Source organism: Oreochromis niloticus, linkage group LG10, assembly GCF_001858045.2.
Source record: "Oreochromis niloticus isolate F11D_XX linkage group LG10, O_niloticus_UMD_NMBU, whole genome shotgun sequence".
NCBI lineage: Eukaryota > Metazoa > Chordata > Actinopteri > Cichliformes > Cichlidae > Oreochromis > Oreochromis niloticus.
Window position 1 is genome coordinate 656,585 of NC_031975.2, and position 17,487 is coordinate 674,071.

The following is a 17,487-nucleotide window of genomic DNA, read 5'->3' on the forward strand; positions in this document are numbered from 1 at the left end:
ACTAAACTTAAATCTCATTAATGAGAAATACACTTAAAATACACTTAAGGGGTTGTTCACATTAAATGGGAACTAAAAAAATACTTTGGTTCTCTTCTTTATTTGTGAAACACTCTGGACGTATTTGACGTATATGCTGCCTCTGTGAATAAACTTCACAATAATATATTTTCTTGAAATGCTGTAAATTGGTCTGCAAACATCTTGTCCACACATATATTCATTGTGGCTGTGTTTCATTTGCTTGTGTATGGGGTGTTTCCAATACAGATATTGCAATAAAGAAACATTTTTACACTACAATGAACTATTCTTTGTCTGACAACGTGTTCAAGAGTGAAAAGACTTCTGTGAGATTCTTATATTGTGTCCATTCAATATAAGTGCATAGGTGCTAATTACATAGGTGTTTGTGCTCATAGGTTTACATAGCCTGGCAGAACTTATGATTTCCTACCCATTTTTCAGACAGTATGGATGATAACACAAAACCTTTTCTTTCACACGTTGTTGGCTGAGGCCATTTATTGTCAAACTGTGGTTACTCTTTTTATCTCATAACACAACACAAACTACCCAAATGACCCAGATGAAAAGTTTACATACCCTGGTGACTTGCACACAACTTGACACAAAAAGGTTAGAGTGGCTATGAAATGTCACCATCGCAAAAGAATTGTCAAAGGATCTGTGGGAAAAGGTAGTTGAACTTTATAAAAAAGGAAAGGTATATAAGAAAATATCAGCAGTGTTCAAACTCTAATTAAGAAGTGGAAAATTGGGGGTTCTATTGAAACCAAACCACAGTCAAGTAGACCAACTAAAATTTCAGCCACAAGTGCCAGAAAAATTGTTGGGGATGCAAGGAAAAATGTACAAATAACTTCAGGCTTAATACAGGACTCTCTGAAAAAATGTGGTGTGGCTGTTTCAAGATGCACAGTAAGGAGGGACTTGAAGAAACATGGGCTGCATGGTCGAGTTGCCAGAGGAAAAAGATTACAACACAAATGCCGCAAAGTAGTCCACTTACAATATGCAGCACAGAGACAAGCCTCAAACCTTCTGGCACAAGGTAATTTAGAGTGATGGGACTTAAACTGAACGTTTGCCACTTGGAGAGGAGTCAACAAGGCGAACGGTGAAAGGGCCACCATTCCTGATGTGAAACATGGTGATGGATAGCTGATGTTTTGGGGATGTGTGAGCTACAAAGGCACAGGATATTTGGTCAGAATTGATGGCGATAGGAATGCAGTAAGCTGGAAGCTGGAAAAAAATGGAGGAAATTTTGCATTCATCAGCCTGGAAGCTGCTAATGTGACGTACTTGGACATTTCGAAATGACAGAGATGCAAAACACAAGGCCAAGTTGGCCTGTCATTGGCTACAGCAAAATAAAGTGAAGGTTCTGGAGAGGCCATGCCAGTCTCCTGACCTCAATATCATTGAGCCACTCTGAGGAGACCTCAAACATGCAGTTCATGCAAGACAGCCCAAGAAATACAGGAACTGGAGGCTTTTTGCCAGGAAGAATGGGCAGATTTACCATCTGAGAAAGTATAGAGCCTCATCCACAACTACGACAAAATACTTCAAGCTGTCATTGATGACAAAGGGGGCAATACAGGGTAGTAAGAACTGGGTATGTAGGTGGGGTAGTTTGTTTTGTGATTATTATCTAAAAAGAGTAAATACAGTTGTTTGACAATGTTTGCTTTATTGAACATATGCTCAGCATCAGTTATAACAGCACAACAACGGGTACGACAGCTAGGAATAAAACTGCCACTAGGCAGCCCTGCCGCAAAAGCATATCAGATGGGCAACATGGGCACTAACATAACCCAGTATATAGAATATAATAGAATAGAATAAACCTTTATTATCTCACGGATGAGAAATTTGGGTGTTACACAGCTCTTATAGCAAGGGGAATATAAAATATAAAAGGGAGACACAAAGTGGTCCTATATACATAAGCAACTGAAGTTCGTATATACAGGTAACGATGTACAGAAATATGTATAGAAAAATTGTACGGAGATATGTATAAAATGCGCAGCGCTATGTATAAAATGTACAGTGAACAGTGCTCGTACTGTCTCACGCAGGGGGTGGGAGGTGTTGTCCATGATGGATGTTAGCTTAGACAACATCCTCTCCTCCCCAACCTGCTCGATGGACTTCAGCGGACAGTCCAGGACAGAGCTGGCCCTCCTGACCAGCTTGTTGAGTTTCCCCCTGTCCCTCTCTGCCATTCCACCACTCCAGCAGACCACAGCATAGAAAATAGCAGACGCCACCACAGTGTCATAAAATGTCCTTAGGAGTGTCCTGTTCACCCCAAAGGATCTCAGCCGCCGTAGCAGGTGGAGACAACTTAGACCCTTTTTATAAAGTGCATTTGTGTTTGTGGACCAGTCCAGTTTGTTATTGAGGTGAACACCCAGGTATTTGTGCTCCTCCACCGTTTCATTGTCCAAACCCTGGATTTTCATTGGTGTAATAGGGGGTGGCTTCTTGCTGAAGTCAATCACCAGCTCCTTCGTCTTGCTGGCATTGATGCGAAGATGGTTCTGTTTGCACCAACTGACAAAGTCATTGATGACCCCCCCCCCTGTATTCCAGTTCGTTTCCCTCCGACACCCGACCCACAATGGCGTTGTCGCCTGAGAACTTCTGAAGATGCCAAGTGTCCGTGTTATAACTAAAGTCTGCAGTGTACAGGGTGAAGAGGGAAGGAGCAAGTACTGTTCCTTGTGGGGCCCCCATTCTACAGACTACCACCTCAGACACACAGTCCCGCAGCCTCACATACTGGGATCTACTGGTGAGGTAGTCAACAATCCACGAGGACAATGATGGTCCACTCCCGTTCCCTGCAGCTTCCCACTTAGCACTGAGGTCTGGATTGTGTTGAAGGCACCCCAGAAATAAAAAAACATGACTCTCACAGTGCACCTGGCGCTCTCCAGATGAGAGAAGGCCTGATGCAGCAGGTAGGTGACAGTGTCATCTACCCCGATGTTCAGCTGGTAGGCAAACTGCAGCGGGTCTACGTCTCTCTCGACTAGTGGGCGAAAGTGGTGTATGTGGTATGATCCTCTCCATGGTCTTCATCAGGTGTGACGTAAGTGCAACGGGTCTGAAGTGGTTCGGCTCCTTGGGACCAGCACCACACAGGAGGTCTTCCACAGAATGGGGACCCTCTCCAGGCTGAGACTGAGGTTAAAGATGTATGTGATAACCTCATAGAGTTGATCTGCAGAGTCCCTCAATAGTCTGGAGCTGATTCCATCCAGACCCGTGGCCTTCCTCGTTTTCCTCTGCTGACTTCACACCTGGTCAGTTGTGATGGAGATGCTGCAGTGTGGGGTGGGGGTGTGTCGCTCCTGATGACTGGCGTGGGGGAAGGAGGCAGTAGAGTTGTTAAGGGAAAAGGGGCAGGTGAGGTGCATCTGATCTTCCCGGTGCTATGGGGGGTTGGAGAGAGGTGTGAAGGAGGTGTGAAGAGCTCTGGTGGATGGGGGAGGGAAGGCCTTCTGAATCAAACATGTTAAAAACTGGTTCAATCTGTTAGGCCAAACCTGGTCTCCAGACTCTGGACCCCCTCTGCTCACTGTGCTTCGTCCAGTGATGGTGTTCAGTCCTCTCCTCGCACATCTGGTGTTGCTCTGCTGGAGCTACTCCTCCAGCTTCCTCCTCTAGCTCCCTTCTGAACAACCTGAGTGGTGGTCGTGGACGGTAGATGCAGTATTTCCAAAAAACTTAAGTAGTAGTCTGACACGACAAGGTAATTATTCTGGTTGTGTTCACAGAGATCCAGGGCTATCCTTTGCCATGGACAATCCGGCAAAGGTGCGGAGATGAGGGGCTCCCTTGTCTGTGTTGGCCTCTGTGCCAGACAGGCGTGGCAATGCAGCACTGCGACAATGTATTGGCGATGTCATTCGAGATTCAAGATTCAAAGTGTTTATTGAAATGCTATTTCTTCTGTACACATGACAATAAACACTTTGAATCTTGACTCTTGAATGACAAGCGTTTTGCCAGGGACATAGATGGCCTCCAGCTTGTACCTCATGATACCTTGTTGACACCTCAATGGAACATTGAGTATAACAACCCAATATATGACAGATAATAAACAGCATCAGCCAAACACCAACCATGAATGAAAGAAAAGTTTTTGTGTTATCATTCATATTGTCTGAAAAATGGTCAGGAAATCATAAATTCTGCCAGGGTATGTGACCTTATGAGGACAACTGTACATAAGGAGGTCATCACTTGGCCCAATTATAGCCAATTTACTTAGAGGCCCGCAAAGATCTATTTAAGAATTGTCCTGTGCATGTTTGCGCTGATTAATAAGGCATTTACACCACATAATTGGTGTGCTTGTAAAGTATATTAACTTTTTTCAGCTGACTTACCTTCAGGTCTGTACTGAGCAATGATGGTGACCACTTGTCCTGCTCCTTTTAGGGCTGCAGCTGCTTGTTCATGTGTGGCTCCTTGTAGGTCAATGCCATTGACCTATTTTAACAACAAAGTTGAATTATTTTATTACAGTTTGCTTTACTGTATATTGTGTATTGACCTGCAATACAAAAAAAGTGTACTTTATTTCACCTCAGTGTTAATGCATGGTGTCCAGTAATAGGAGGACAATTCAGCTTCAGATTTAGTTTAACCCATTTATCAATTTTATTGTGATTTTTTCCAAATGACAATTGTCAAAGCCCTTAATTAAAATTAAAGCTGAAAATTTTCACAATCTCTCATCCCCTCAGGTGGGGTGGGGGTTGTGGGGAGGTGAGAGGTATGTGGGTATGATCCTCAAGCTTGGGTCCTCCTGGGAGTTCGAAGGTTCTATGGAGTATCTTAGCTGTTCCTAGTACTGACGCAGACCACTGATGTTGTGGGCGGAAAGTGCTGGAGCCCGCTTCCAGTTCTGGGGTTACAGCTCCTACTACTCCTACTACCACTGGGACCATTCTGGATTTTACGTTCCACAATTGCACCAGTTGTTCATTCAGCCCCTGGTACTTCTCTGTTTTCTCATGCTCTTTCTTCCTGCTGTTGCTGAAACCAAAACTACAGTCTTGTATTCCTTTTTAACCACCACAAAGGAGGTTAGCCAACTATTGGAGCTGCAGAAAGGTGCGATGAAGAAGGTGCCTAAGAAGTACAGCAAACTGTCGCATACCACAGGCCTTGGAAACTGCCAAGCAAAGACTCACAGCCTTGGCCAGCTGCTTTAAAGGGTACACCAGAGAGATTGAAGGCAGGAGAATAAACCAGCTGTTCTCCACAGAACCATCCAAGGTGTACTCTCAGTGGCAGGGGAACAGTATGAGAACAGCACCACCAAGGTTGGAGACGGAGCAATACTGGAAGAGTATATGGGAGAAGGACACAACCCATAACAGCAATGCTCAGTGGCTAGTGGATCTGAGGGCAGACCACAGCAACCTCCCTGAACGGGTCCAGTAACCATCACAGTGGCAGACATCCAAGAAAGGGTCTCCAGTATGAGGAGTTGGACAGCACCAGGCCCCGACATGGTTCACGCCTACTGGCTTTTCAGCCAGTAGGCGTCTGGTAGCACAAATGACCAAGCTGCTAATAGATCAGCCACACCCAGAATGGCAAACTGAAGGCCGGACAGTGATGATCACCAAGAAGTGACCGGTCCCATCCAACTACCGGCCAGTAACTTGCCTCAGTACCACTCAGTACAAGCTCCTGTCAGGCATTATAGCATCTAACATGAACAGGCACATGGCTCAATACATGAGTGGAGCACAGAAAGGGATTAGCAAGAATACTAGACGTGCAAAACACCAGCTACTGGTAGACAGAGCAGTCAGCTGAGACTGCAAGACTAGGCTGACCAATCCACCTCCAGTGCACAATCAGCCTCCAGTGTACAGGGCACTGCCTGGATTGATTATAAGAAGGCCTATGACTCAATGCCCCACAGCTGGATACTGGAATGCCTAGAACTGTACAAGATCAACAGGACCCTAAGAGCCTTCATTAGGAACTCAATGGGGATGTGGTGTACAACGCTAACTTCCAACTTCAAGCCCATAGCACAAGTCACCATCAAGTGCGGGATCTACCAAGGAGATGCTCTGTCCCCGCTACTGTTCTGCATAGGCCTGAATCCCCTCAGTGAGATCATTAACAAGACTGACTACGGATACCAACTATGGAATGGAGCAGTTGTCAGGCACCTCCTTTACATGGATGACATCAAGCTGTATGCCAAGAGTGAACAAGACATTGATTCACTGATCCACACTACCAGGATATACAGCAGTGACATTGGAATGTCTTTCGGGCTGGAGAAGTGTAGTCAGATGATAACAAAGAGAGAAAAAGTAGTCAGAACTGAGGGGATCGAACTACCAGAAGGCAACATTGCAGACATAGAGGTTAGCTACAAGTAACTGAGGAACTGAGGCAAATGGGAACCATGAAGAGGTCACTAGGAAAGCTGCAACCACCAAGTACCTGCAGAGCGTAAAGCAAGTCCTGAGGAGTCAGCTAAACGGTAAGAACAAGATCCGGGCTATCAACACCTATGCCCTGCCCGTGATCAGGTACCCGGCTGGGATAATAAGTTGACCAAAGGAGGAGATAGAAGCCACTGACATCAAGACAAGGAAACTACTGACCATGCATGGAGGGTTTCACCCCAAGTCCAGCACCCTGAGGCTGTACGCTAAGTGTAAGGAAGGAGGATGGGGACTGGTAAGTGTCAGTACCACAGTCCAGGATGAGACAAAGAAAATCCACAAGTACATCAGGAAGATGGCCCCAACCGACCGCGTGCTCAGTGAACACCTCAGGCAGCAGAAACAAAGGAAAGAGGAGGAACCATCATGGAAGGACAGGCCCCTGCACAGTATGTACCACCGGCAGATAGAGGAGGTGGTTGACATCCAGAAATCCTACCAGTTGCTGGACAAAGCTGGACTGAAAGACAGCACAGAGGCACTAATCATGGCAGCACAGGAACAAGCTCTGAGCACAAGATCCATAGAGGCTGGGGTCTATCACACCAGGCAAGACCCCAGGTGCAGGCTGTGTAAAGATGCCCCTGAGACAATCCAGCACATAACAGCAGATAGCTAGCAGGCAGGGCATACATGGAACACCATAACCAAGTGGCCAACATAGTGTACAGAAACATCTGTGCCGAGTATGGCCTGGAAGTACCGAGGCCAAAATGGGAGACGCCCCCAAGGATGGCGGAGAATGACCAAGCTAAGATTCGGTGGGACTTCCAGATACAGACGGACAATATAGTGGTGGTTAACCAACCGGACATAGTAGTGTTGGACAAGCAGAGCAAGGTGGACATCGTGATAGACATAGTGAAACTGAATGAAAGCAACATCAGGAAGAAGGAACACGAGAAGCTTGAGAAGTACCAAGGGCTCAGAGAAGAGCTGGAGAAGATGTGGAGGGTGAAGGTAACAGTGGTCCCAGTGGTAATCGGAGCACTAGGGGTGAGTGGGGAATTTTTATATTTTTCTTGTCTTTTTTCTCATCTTGTCTGTTCTGGTTAAAATCCAGAATAATCTTCTTTGTCTTTGTGGTGTTCAGAGCCGGTTGATATAGGCTCTGAACACAGGATTAATTAAAGCATACTTCAGGCAGGTTGGGATGAAAGCCTATCTCAGAGAGAGGCTGAAAATTCTGGTGAAGACTGTGAACACAGTCCCTGGACATCTGGACTCCCTAAAAAGTCCAGATGTTTTCCTGGCGCTAACCCCTCTTAACATTCACTTTACATCCTGAGCCTGTACAGTCAATGGTTGGGAGCTGAAAACTGGGACTTGGGAGGTGTTAATGGTTGAGACAGAATAGTGGATTATGGGGGAGGTGTCTCAAAGCGTGAGAAGAAGGTGTTAAGTTCCTTTGCTAAGTGTGATGCTCGTTACCATGACTGTGTTGGTCTGCCTCATGAAGTTGACAACACGCTGGATACCCTACCAAAGGTTATTATGGGAGAGGTGATTTTCTATGCTCCAATTTTCCTGATTCCGCTCTTCAGGTCAGCTCTGGCAGCACTATATACTTTCCTGAAGTATATAGTGCACAGGTACATTTTTCTGCTGCTACATTTCCCACACAGAACTTGATGGATAGAACAGCTTCAGTATGAACAGTCAAGTCCTTATTGCCAAAGACACTTGACTCAGAGGAATTGTGCTGCTTCTGTGTATACGTCTGTGGATGTATTCAGGGGAGAGGATCACAGAGAAGTGGCCAGACCGGCCTCTGTGTGGGAGATAACACACTCTGTATGCATGTTTTATGCTTGTTTAAACTTGAGCCAAAGTGTTTTCCCCTCTGGTCACACATCTTACATGCTGGTAAAATCTAGGCAGGACAGACTCTAAGTTTGCCTGATTAAAATCACCAGCAGTAATATGTGTGCCGTTGGGTCCACTGTAGTAGTGTTTGTATGGTGTCTGCCAATAACGAGAGAGATGTGCTAGTGTTAGCATTGAGTGGAATGCAAAAAGCTGTTATTTGTCAGAGTTTAACTTTGTATCCTTGATTCTTTCCTTGGCATTATGAAGAAGATAAAAGTTCAAGTTTTATACGGTTTAATCTTGGTTTTAGTTCTTTTTATGTCTTTGAGTTTACTTGTGTTTCTGGTTGATGGTTTCTTGTTGGTTAGGTTCCTTTTGTGTCTTATCCCTGTGTCTCCTGTGAGAGTCTGTTGTGTGTGTGTGTTTGTTTCTCCTGACTCTGCTTTTCCTGTTTTATTTTGATAGTCCCTGTCTCATGTGCCTTGGGTTCAATTTTGTTCCCCCTGTCTAAATTTTTGGACAGATTTCTCCTCCCCTGTCATAAAGGATGGTCAAGTGTATCCTATGCTAAAGGAAGCACTCAAGCTTCATTATCGTGTCGTCCCTCAATACTGTTCTCCCTTGTTCCCTGGATTTCTCTGCGACCCTAGTTTGTATTCCTGGTCCACTACATCTAAATGCTTTCTATTTAGCATTCACACACAGTATGTTGCTCCAGGATACTTACTGGCCTTTTAAACTTATAACTTATAAACTTATATAAGTTCACCAGGGAGAATATGAAAAATAAAAAGTCTAGCCTTCTTTGGCTGTTAAATTTCCACCAGTAATGGGGGACATATGAAGTCAGTGTGTACAGTAAACATATGCACACTGACTAATATTTAAGGTTAGATTCCCATCATCCAATGGAGCATATAGTGTCATCAGGACGCTACAACACAGAGCAAACAGCTTCCCCACAGACACAGCAGCCATGGAAGCGGAGGAATGTTATATCAAAAAGGCCCTCAGTAAATCTAATTATCATAGCCGGACATTTGTCAAAGCTGGGAGAGCACCTAAAAAATCTCCAGGCAATCTTGGAGTAAAGAAGGACAGCTGCTGCCTAAGCAAAAATCCTTAATAATCCCTTCAGTGTCAGGAGTATCGGAATAGCTGAGAAGCATTTTCTCAAAAGGCAGCACCTCTGTTGTTTTCAAACCTCAAACAACACTACCACAAAAATTGGTACCCTGGCACAAAAAATGTTGTTCATTCAGAACAGTAAACCTGAACTTCAGATCAGACTTAAGTGGATGGAACAACACAGAAAAGCTACCTTGTCAGACCAGACCCCTGCAGTCTGTTTAGACCTACAGGTTAGTGGGCAGTTCCATGATGGACCACTGTTAGTCAGTGGTGCTAGTTTCAGTCATTACACAAATGAACTGTTTATAAGTTTGGGGAAACCTGCAGTCAGCTGAGACTGAACAAGTCACCTGGATGACTGATGAAATGCTTATTCCAATGAAAATGCAACGTTTAGATGAACAGAATGAGACAACCTTTAAGATAGCTACCAGAGTGCCAAAGATGGATTTTGTCACTTTTGACTGTTGTTCATTCAGGACAGTAAACCTGAGCTTCAGGTGAGTGGGGGAGATTAAGACTGTCTTCCTCTTTTTTTAAAATTGCAAACCATGGTCCAGTTGTTAGTAGAGGGAGGGAAGCCAAAGGACTGTAACTTCTAGAGATGCTGGTTTGGCAAAGGACTCATTGGATTGAGTTTCCTGGATACAATTTCCCTGAACAATGGATTGACATAGGATCATGATCCTTTAAGCCTGGAAGATGGTAAAAATAGTAACAAGTTCAGGGGTTTTTTGAGGTGTAAAGGTAACGATACATCATCCTTTAGACTGGATTTACTCTACTATTATTCTACCCCATGTTATCCATCATGTATTTAATGAGCTGTATGTCTTCTTCTGAAATCCCCACTTTTCGTTGCTACATAAAACAGAGTAGCAATGGTTTAGAAAATGTAGTTTTCCCTGGTCCCCTCCCCAATCAGACCAGGAGTGACATGTTTAGCTGTATGTTCTCCTTAAATTGTCTGAGTGGTGTCCAAAAAACGAGGTGGGCTTCATAGATAATTGGGAAACTTTCTGGAGGAAACCTGGTCTTCTTAGGAGAGACGGCATCCATCCCACTTTGGATGGAGTAGCTCTCACTTCTCAAAATCTGGCCAAATTTATTAAACCCCCCAAAACGCCTCTCTGCAGCGTCTCTCCTCCTGTTACCCCCCAAAACCCCATTTCCATAGAGACTGTCAGCTCCCAAAAAGACAAAAAAACAAACTAAAAACCAGCAACAAACAACTTAAACATAAAAAATGTTGGCACCCTGGGGCGCCTCTGTCAGTGCGCCCCAGGGTGGCTGTGGCTACAACGTAGCTTGCCATCACCAGTGTGTGAATGTGTGTGTGAATGGGTGAATGACTGGATATGTAAAGCGCTTTGGGGTCCTTAGGGACTAGAAAGCGCTATATAAATACAGGCCATTTACCATTTAAACATAAAAAATCAAAAAGAAAGAACAATACAGTATCCACATCTGAACCAAAGAGTAAAACAGTGAAATGTGGATTATTAAATATTAGGTCTCTCTCCTCCAAGTCTCTGTTAGTACATGACTTAATAATTGATCAACAAATCGATTTACTCTGCCTTACAGAAACCTGGTTGCAGCAGGATGAGTATGTTAGTTTAAATGAATCAACACCCCCGAGTCATTCTAACTACCAGAAACCTCGAAGCACAGGCCGAGGGGGCGGTGTGGCAGCAAATTTTCACACCAGCCTATTAATTAACGAAAGACCCAGACAGACTTTAAATTCATTTGAAAGCCTGATGCTTAGCCTCGTCCACCCCAGCTGTAAAACTCAGAAACCAGTCTTACTTGTTATCATCTATCGTCCACCTGGGCCTTACACAGAGTTTCTCTCTGATTTCTCAGACTTTTTATCTGATTTAGTGCTCAGCTCAGATCAAATAATTATCATGGGTGATTTTATCCATCTAGATGCTAAAAATGACAGCCTCAACATGGCATTTAATCTGTTATTAGACTCAACCTGGTTCTGCTGGAGGTTTCTTTCTGTTAAAATGGAGTTTTTCCTTCCCACTGTCGCCAAAGTGCTTGCTCATAGGGGGCCATATGATTGTTGGGTTTTTCTCTGTATGTATTATTGTAGGGTCTACCTTACAATATAAAGCACCTTGAGGCGACTGTTGTTGTGATTTGGTGCTGTATAAATAAAAATGAATTGAACTGAATTCAATGGAAATGTGACTTTAAGCCTGCAACATTAATTATTTTGATTTCAATTTAAATGTGTAAAACTACATATTAGTGCTGTCAATAGATAAAAAAATTAACTAATTAATCTCACAATTTTAATTGCAATGAATGGCAATTACTTGATCAATAGCCTGGTTGCAATTACATTTTATCAACTTTATATTTAAGCTTGTAACTGACATTTATGCAATATAATGAAGTATAAACACAAAGAATGTTAAATGCTAAAATTCAAAGAGAATTTGAATAGTTTTCTTCAATCTTTTAGCACAGGTTCTCTCCTGTGAAATAAAACTTTTTTAAAAAAACTATATACTAATAGGTAAGTATACACTAATATATAATATATATTAGTGCTGTCAAACAAAATATTTAAAATGTTTAATCAGATTCATCACAGGGTTACTTTGGATTAATTTTGATTAATCATGATTAAATATCATTCATTTTTATTTAATATTAACCGCATTTCATTTTGCATGAGCAAACAGACTCGGGGAAAAAAAGGGAAAATACATGCACTTAACATTATTGTTTATTGAACATCTTGAACATTCAGGTTAACAAAAACATGTATCCTCTCTCTCTGTCACTCTGGGAGAGTTTTCAAGTCCTTGAAACGAGGAACCAAAGCTATGTAAAGCGATATTAATACGTCTGTAGGAATGTCAACGATATTATCAGGTCTGCAGTTTGTTGCAATCCACTTGGCGTCAGTCATGTCCGAGGTCGACTTACTGAGTCCCCAATGCTCCGTGAGTGGTTTGTCCAAGCTGGGTGACGTGTTAGCCAAAGTGCTAGCAGCATCCCCGACTAACGTATGCTTCGCGTCAGTGTGATATTTTAAGCTGAAAGTGCTTCGGTGAAAAGAAAATTCCTTCTTGCACAATGTGCATAAGACTTTCTGTCGGTCGACTGTTCCGTCTTGTTATTTTTTTAATACTCAAATTTCCCATCGAGAGGGCCGATGTGCGTTTATCATCTTCCATATTGAGTTGATTGGTTCAGCTGCCCGTCACCAGATCAACTGCCCATTTGCACATGTGTGAGGGTAACTCTACTTGGACAAACTGCCGGAAATAATGCGTTGACAGAAACATTTCAGGGATTTTGAGTCATTCTGCACCCAAGATGCGTTAATTGCGTTAAAAATGTTAATCGCATTGACCATGATGGCGGATTAATTTGCGTTAACGCGTTAATTTTGACAGCACTACTAAATATATATTTTTTAAATCGCTGTAGTTTTAAAAGAGAGGTTTTCCATTTTTATTTGATTTCAGCTGCCAAGCTGCTTCAGCTTCCTTTTGTTTAGAAGTTTAATCATGATCCACCACTAACGTGACAGATTGGGACTATCGACCGATGGGACTGGACCCTGGGTTTTAAAGGAGCCATGCTGTTGGTTTAGCAGAGCCTTTTGTAAAGGAGATTGTCTGGATGGCAGCACATGTTCTACATGTTCAATATAAAAAGTATCTTCACAGATGTACAAGTTTTTTGCACAGCTGGATGTTTCCCTTCCTCGTTAGCTCAGAAAACACAGGTTCAATCATTTCCACAAATAATTAAAATTTTTGAACAGTCAAACTACAACTCAGGTTTTGTAAGTCATCTTAGTCTACAAATAGGATAAGACCCAAAGAAGTTTTATTTTTATTTTGAATGGCAGTTTTTTTTTATTGTAAATACATCAAATGGCTCTTTCCTGAGAGTAGTTTTCAGAGACATGCCATGATTAGATAGTTATACATATTTATTTGATTAAATCTCTGCATTCTTTGCAAATTTAGATTTAAAAACAATATTTTAAAACAACTTGCAGACACAATCTTAACCCCTTCTCCTTCTTTCCTTCTGAAAGGCTTAGCCTCTATGTAATGCTATTTTTTACCCCTAATCCTCCCATGCTGCCGAATAACCTAATTATCTGTGAGATGTTCTGCTGGGTGTTTTCTTAGTATTAGACAAATTAGCAGTCCTTCATTGTCCCTTTCCCAGCTTTCGCTGGCAATGAATGAAATTTCTCTTTCATCATCAATTATTAATTATTTTAACAATTAAAGCAATAAAGATGAAAAACACTAGTTTTGTATTTATAGCTGTTAATTACAAATGTACATATATAATAGATTTAATTAAAAAAAACCTGCTAATAAACTATGACACACAGCACCTATCTGTTATCATACTGGAGAAATACTGTAGAAGAAAAAACCCACGTTCCATTTGCTTTGAAAATAAATCTAGGCCACCTGAACTATTGCACATTTTATCATTGTCCTTGGAACACATTAATTTAACAAAAGTCAGCCTGTACTTGTGCAGAGCATTACAAAGAGATTCAGACTGTAACAAATAAAAACAGCTTTCCATATTTATTCAGATTTGTTTATAAGCAGTTTGCATATTCAGTTCAATTCAGTCTATATAAAACTGAATACAGCTGCCTCAGGGTGCTTTATACTGTAAAGACCCTCAAATAGGGCTGCTATTGAGCTGTTAAGGTTTTTCATAATGAATTAAACCGCAGGTGACATCAGAATTTCAACATCAAAAATTTCAGTAAAACAAACATGTTTTGAAAGATTACTGTGTGTAAATCTGTGTGGGTATAGTAGCTCTTGCATACTCACTGATAAAATCTGGTCACCTCGCCTCAGTTCTCCACTCAAGTCAGCGGGCCCTCCTGCAAGGATGAAGGAGACAAAGATGCCCTCACCATCTTCACCACCTACGATGTTGAAGCCCAAGCCCGTGGAACTCTTGTGGAGCACGACCTTCCTGGGTTCCCTGTGCAGACAGTTTAAATAATACATAAGCTCAGGGGAGTCAGTAGGTCTCAGCATCTTCAGCTCACAAAGAAGACTAAAAGGTGGACAACAATTGCACAATTGCTTGAGTAAAGCTTTGTGCAGACACTGAAGCTCAGTGACTGCCAGAGCTCCACAGGGGGATAGTGCTCTACTTAGATCACTTGTCCCAATTTAGCTCTGACGAAAAAGGAACCTCATCATATTACACACTTTCACACACTGGTTTGCTTTCTCTTTTGCTCCATCTGTCACAAACTTACAGACACTGGAATATACTAATGTATCTCAAAATATTTGAAGATTATGAATACTGAATCTAAGGAGCTTGGAAAGAAAAGCATTTGGACTTCTTTAAGTGGCTTGAAGATGTTTCACCTCTCATCTGTGAAGCTTCTTCAGTTCTAGTTCTAGTCCAGACGCTTTTCTTTCCAAGCTCCTTAGACTATGATGACCTGGATGACTGAGAACCTTCACAGACATGAATACTGAATATTGACAGTTGTCAAAATGATCATCGTTAATACCCTTCACAGGTATGGTAATCCACAGAAGGTCGTTGCTGAAAATGTTGGCTGTCTACACAGTGCTGTATCAAAGCTTATTATTATAAAGTTGACTAGAAGGGAAAACATAGGAAAACGTGCACATTATTAATTGATCACAACCAGTTCAAGAAACTGTCAGGTCTGTGTCATCACAGCTGAGAGAGTAAAAGGTCTAAACATCCAGCTTTATGTGATTATAAATGTGATTAAAAATGATGCCCTCTTATGTGATGGGAAGGACTTTAAATTATATTCTGATTTTAGCAGAAAACCAATTAGGACAAGCCAGTATAGGAGAAGTTTGTACAGGGTGGGCCATTTATATGGATACACCGTAATAAAATGGGAATGGTTGGTGATATTAAAGTCTTGTTTGTGGCACATTAGTATATGTGAGGGGGCAAACTCCTCAAGATGGGTGGTGACCATGGTGGCCATTTAGAAGTCGGCCATCTTGGATACAACTTTTGTTTTTTCAATAGGAAGAGGGCCATGTGACACATCAAACTTATTGGTAATGTCACAAGAAAAACAATGGTGTGCTTGGTTTCAACGTAACTTTATTCTTTCATGAGTTATTTGCAAGTTTCTCTGTGTTCACAGACATTGACATGTCGAAGAGGTTAACACGTGAGGAGCAGATCGAAATTGTGTTGATATCTGGTGAACGCAGTAACCGGGTCATTGCAGCAGATTTCAATGCAAGACACCCTACGAGACCACCCATCTCCCAGGCTACAGTTAGCAAACTGCTTGCTAAGTTTCGTGAAACTGGTTCAGTGTTGGATTTGCCAAAATGTGGACGCAAGAAAACTGTCACTAATGAAGAAACATCAGTGGCTGTCCTAGCTTCATTCAGCAAGAGCCCACAGCGTAGCACTCGCCGCATGTCACTGGAGAGTGGCATTAGTCGAACATCCCTTCGGCAAATATTAGCTACTCACAAATGGCACCCTTACAAACTCCAGCTACTGCAGCATCTCAACGAGGATGACCCAAATCGGCGCACAGAATTTGCAGAATGGGCAAAACAATAACTGGAACAGGACCCTCAGTTCATGCAGAAGATTTTGTTCAGTGATGAGTGAACTTTTATGTGAATGGTGAAGTTAACAAACAAAACCACCGCTATTGGTCTGACACTAACCCACATTGGATGGATCCCTCCAAGACTGTTGGAACAACAAAAGTGATGGTTTGGTGTGGTATATGGGGTACAACGATAGTGGGTCCATTCTTCATCAATGGAAACCTCAAGGCCACTGGATATTTGAAATTGCTACATGATGATGTGTTTCCCTCTTTATGCACTGAAGCTGGCACGTTCCCTGAGTTTTTCCAGCAAGATGGTGCACCACCACATTATGGGTGCCAGGTCCGAGCATTCCTAGATGAACAGTTTCCTGGAAAGTGGATTGGTCGTCGTGGGCCAGTTGAATGGCCCCCAAGGTCTCCCGATCTGACCCCCTTAGACTTTTATCTTTGGGGTCATCTGAAGGCAATTGTCTATGGTGTGAAGATACGAGATGTGCAGCACCTGAAACTACGGATACTGGATGCCTGTGCTGGCATTTCTGCTGCGGTGTTGCTATCAGTGTGTGAAGAGTGGGAGAAGAGGGTTGCATTGACGATCCAACACAATGGGCAGCACATTGAACACATTTTATAAGTGGTCAGAAACTTGTAAATAACTCATGAAAGAATAAAGTTACATTGAAACCAAGCACACCATTGTTTTTCTTGTGACATTACCAATAAGTTTGATGTGTCACATGGCCCTCTTCCTATTGAAAAAACAAAAGTATCCAAGATGGCCGACTTCTAAATGGCCACCATGGTCACCACCCATCTTGAGGAGTTTGCCCCCTCACATAAACTAATGTGCCACAAACAGGACTTTAATATCACCAACCATTCCCATTTTATTACGGTGTATCCATATAAATGGCTCACCCTGTACTCTATTTCTAGCCCTTGTCAATATTCTTGGGGCAGCATTTAGGAACTGCTACTGCGCAAGTGAAAGTAAGCATTCTGCACATTTGTTTATTATGCATATTCAGGGACATATCCTGGTCAGAAATGACTCTGTATGTTATGTCTTTAAGACATTCCTGCAGTTTAACTAACTGGTGTGTGTTATCTGGCTTCATGGATAGATTGAGTTGGTTGTCATCTGCAAATTTGCAATATCTTCTGATGATACTGCCTGAGGGAAGCATGTATAATGTAAACAGAATTGGTCCTAGCACTGAACCCTGTGGAACTCCATAATTGACCTCAGTGTGTGAAGAGGACTCTCCATTTACATGTACAAATTGGAGTCTATTAGATAGATATGATACAAACCACTGCAGTGCAGTACCTGTAATACCTACAGCGTGCTCTAATCGCTCTAATAGGATATTATGGTCAACAGTATCGAACGCAGCACTGAGG

At 42.5% G+C, this 17,487-nt stretch overlaps 1 protein-coding gene across 21 annotated transcripts in view; it reads right to left on the reverse strand.

Annotated features, from left to right (window-relative positions):
* dlg2 (discs, large homolog 2 (Drosophila)) overlaps positions 1–17,487 on the reverse strand; it is a 173,942-nt gene that overhangs the window by 18,662 nt on the left and 137,793 nt on the right. For all 21 annotated transcript variants that reach the window (XR_001224178.3, XR_003221859.1, XM_005450494.4 and 18 more), the window contains 2 exons: positions 14,324–14,480; positions 4,440–4,542 (listed from right to left, as the gene is read on the reverse strand). Coding sequence is in view for 19 of the 21 variants with exons in the window: in XM_005450494.4 (XP_005450551.1) it covers positions 4,440–4,542; positions 14,324–14,480 (260 nt within the window). In the remaining 2 variants the exon portion in view is untranslated. The remainder of the gene's footprint in view (positions 1–4,439; positions 4,543–14,323; positions 14,481–17,487) is intronic.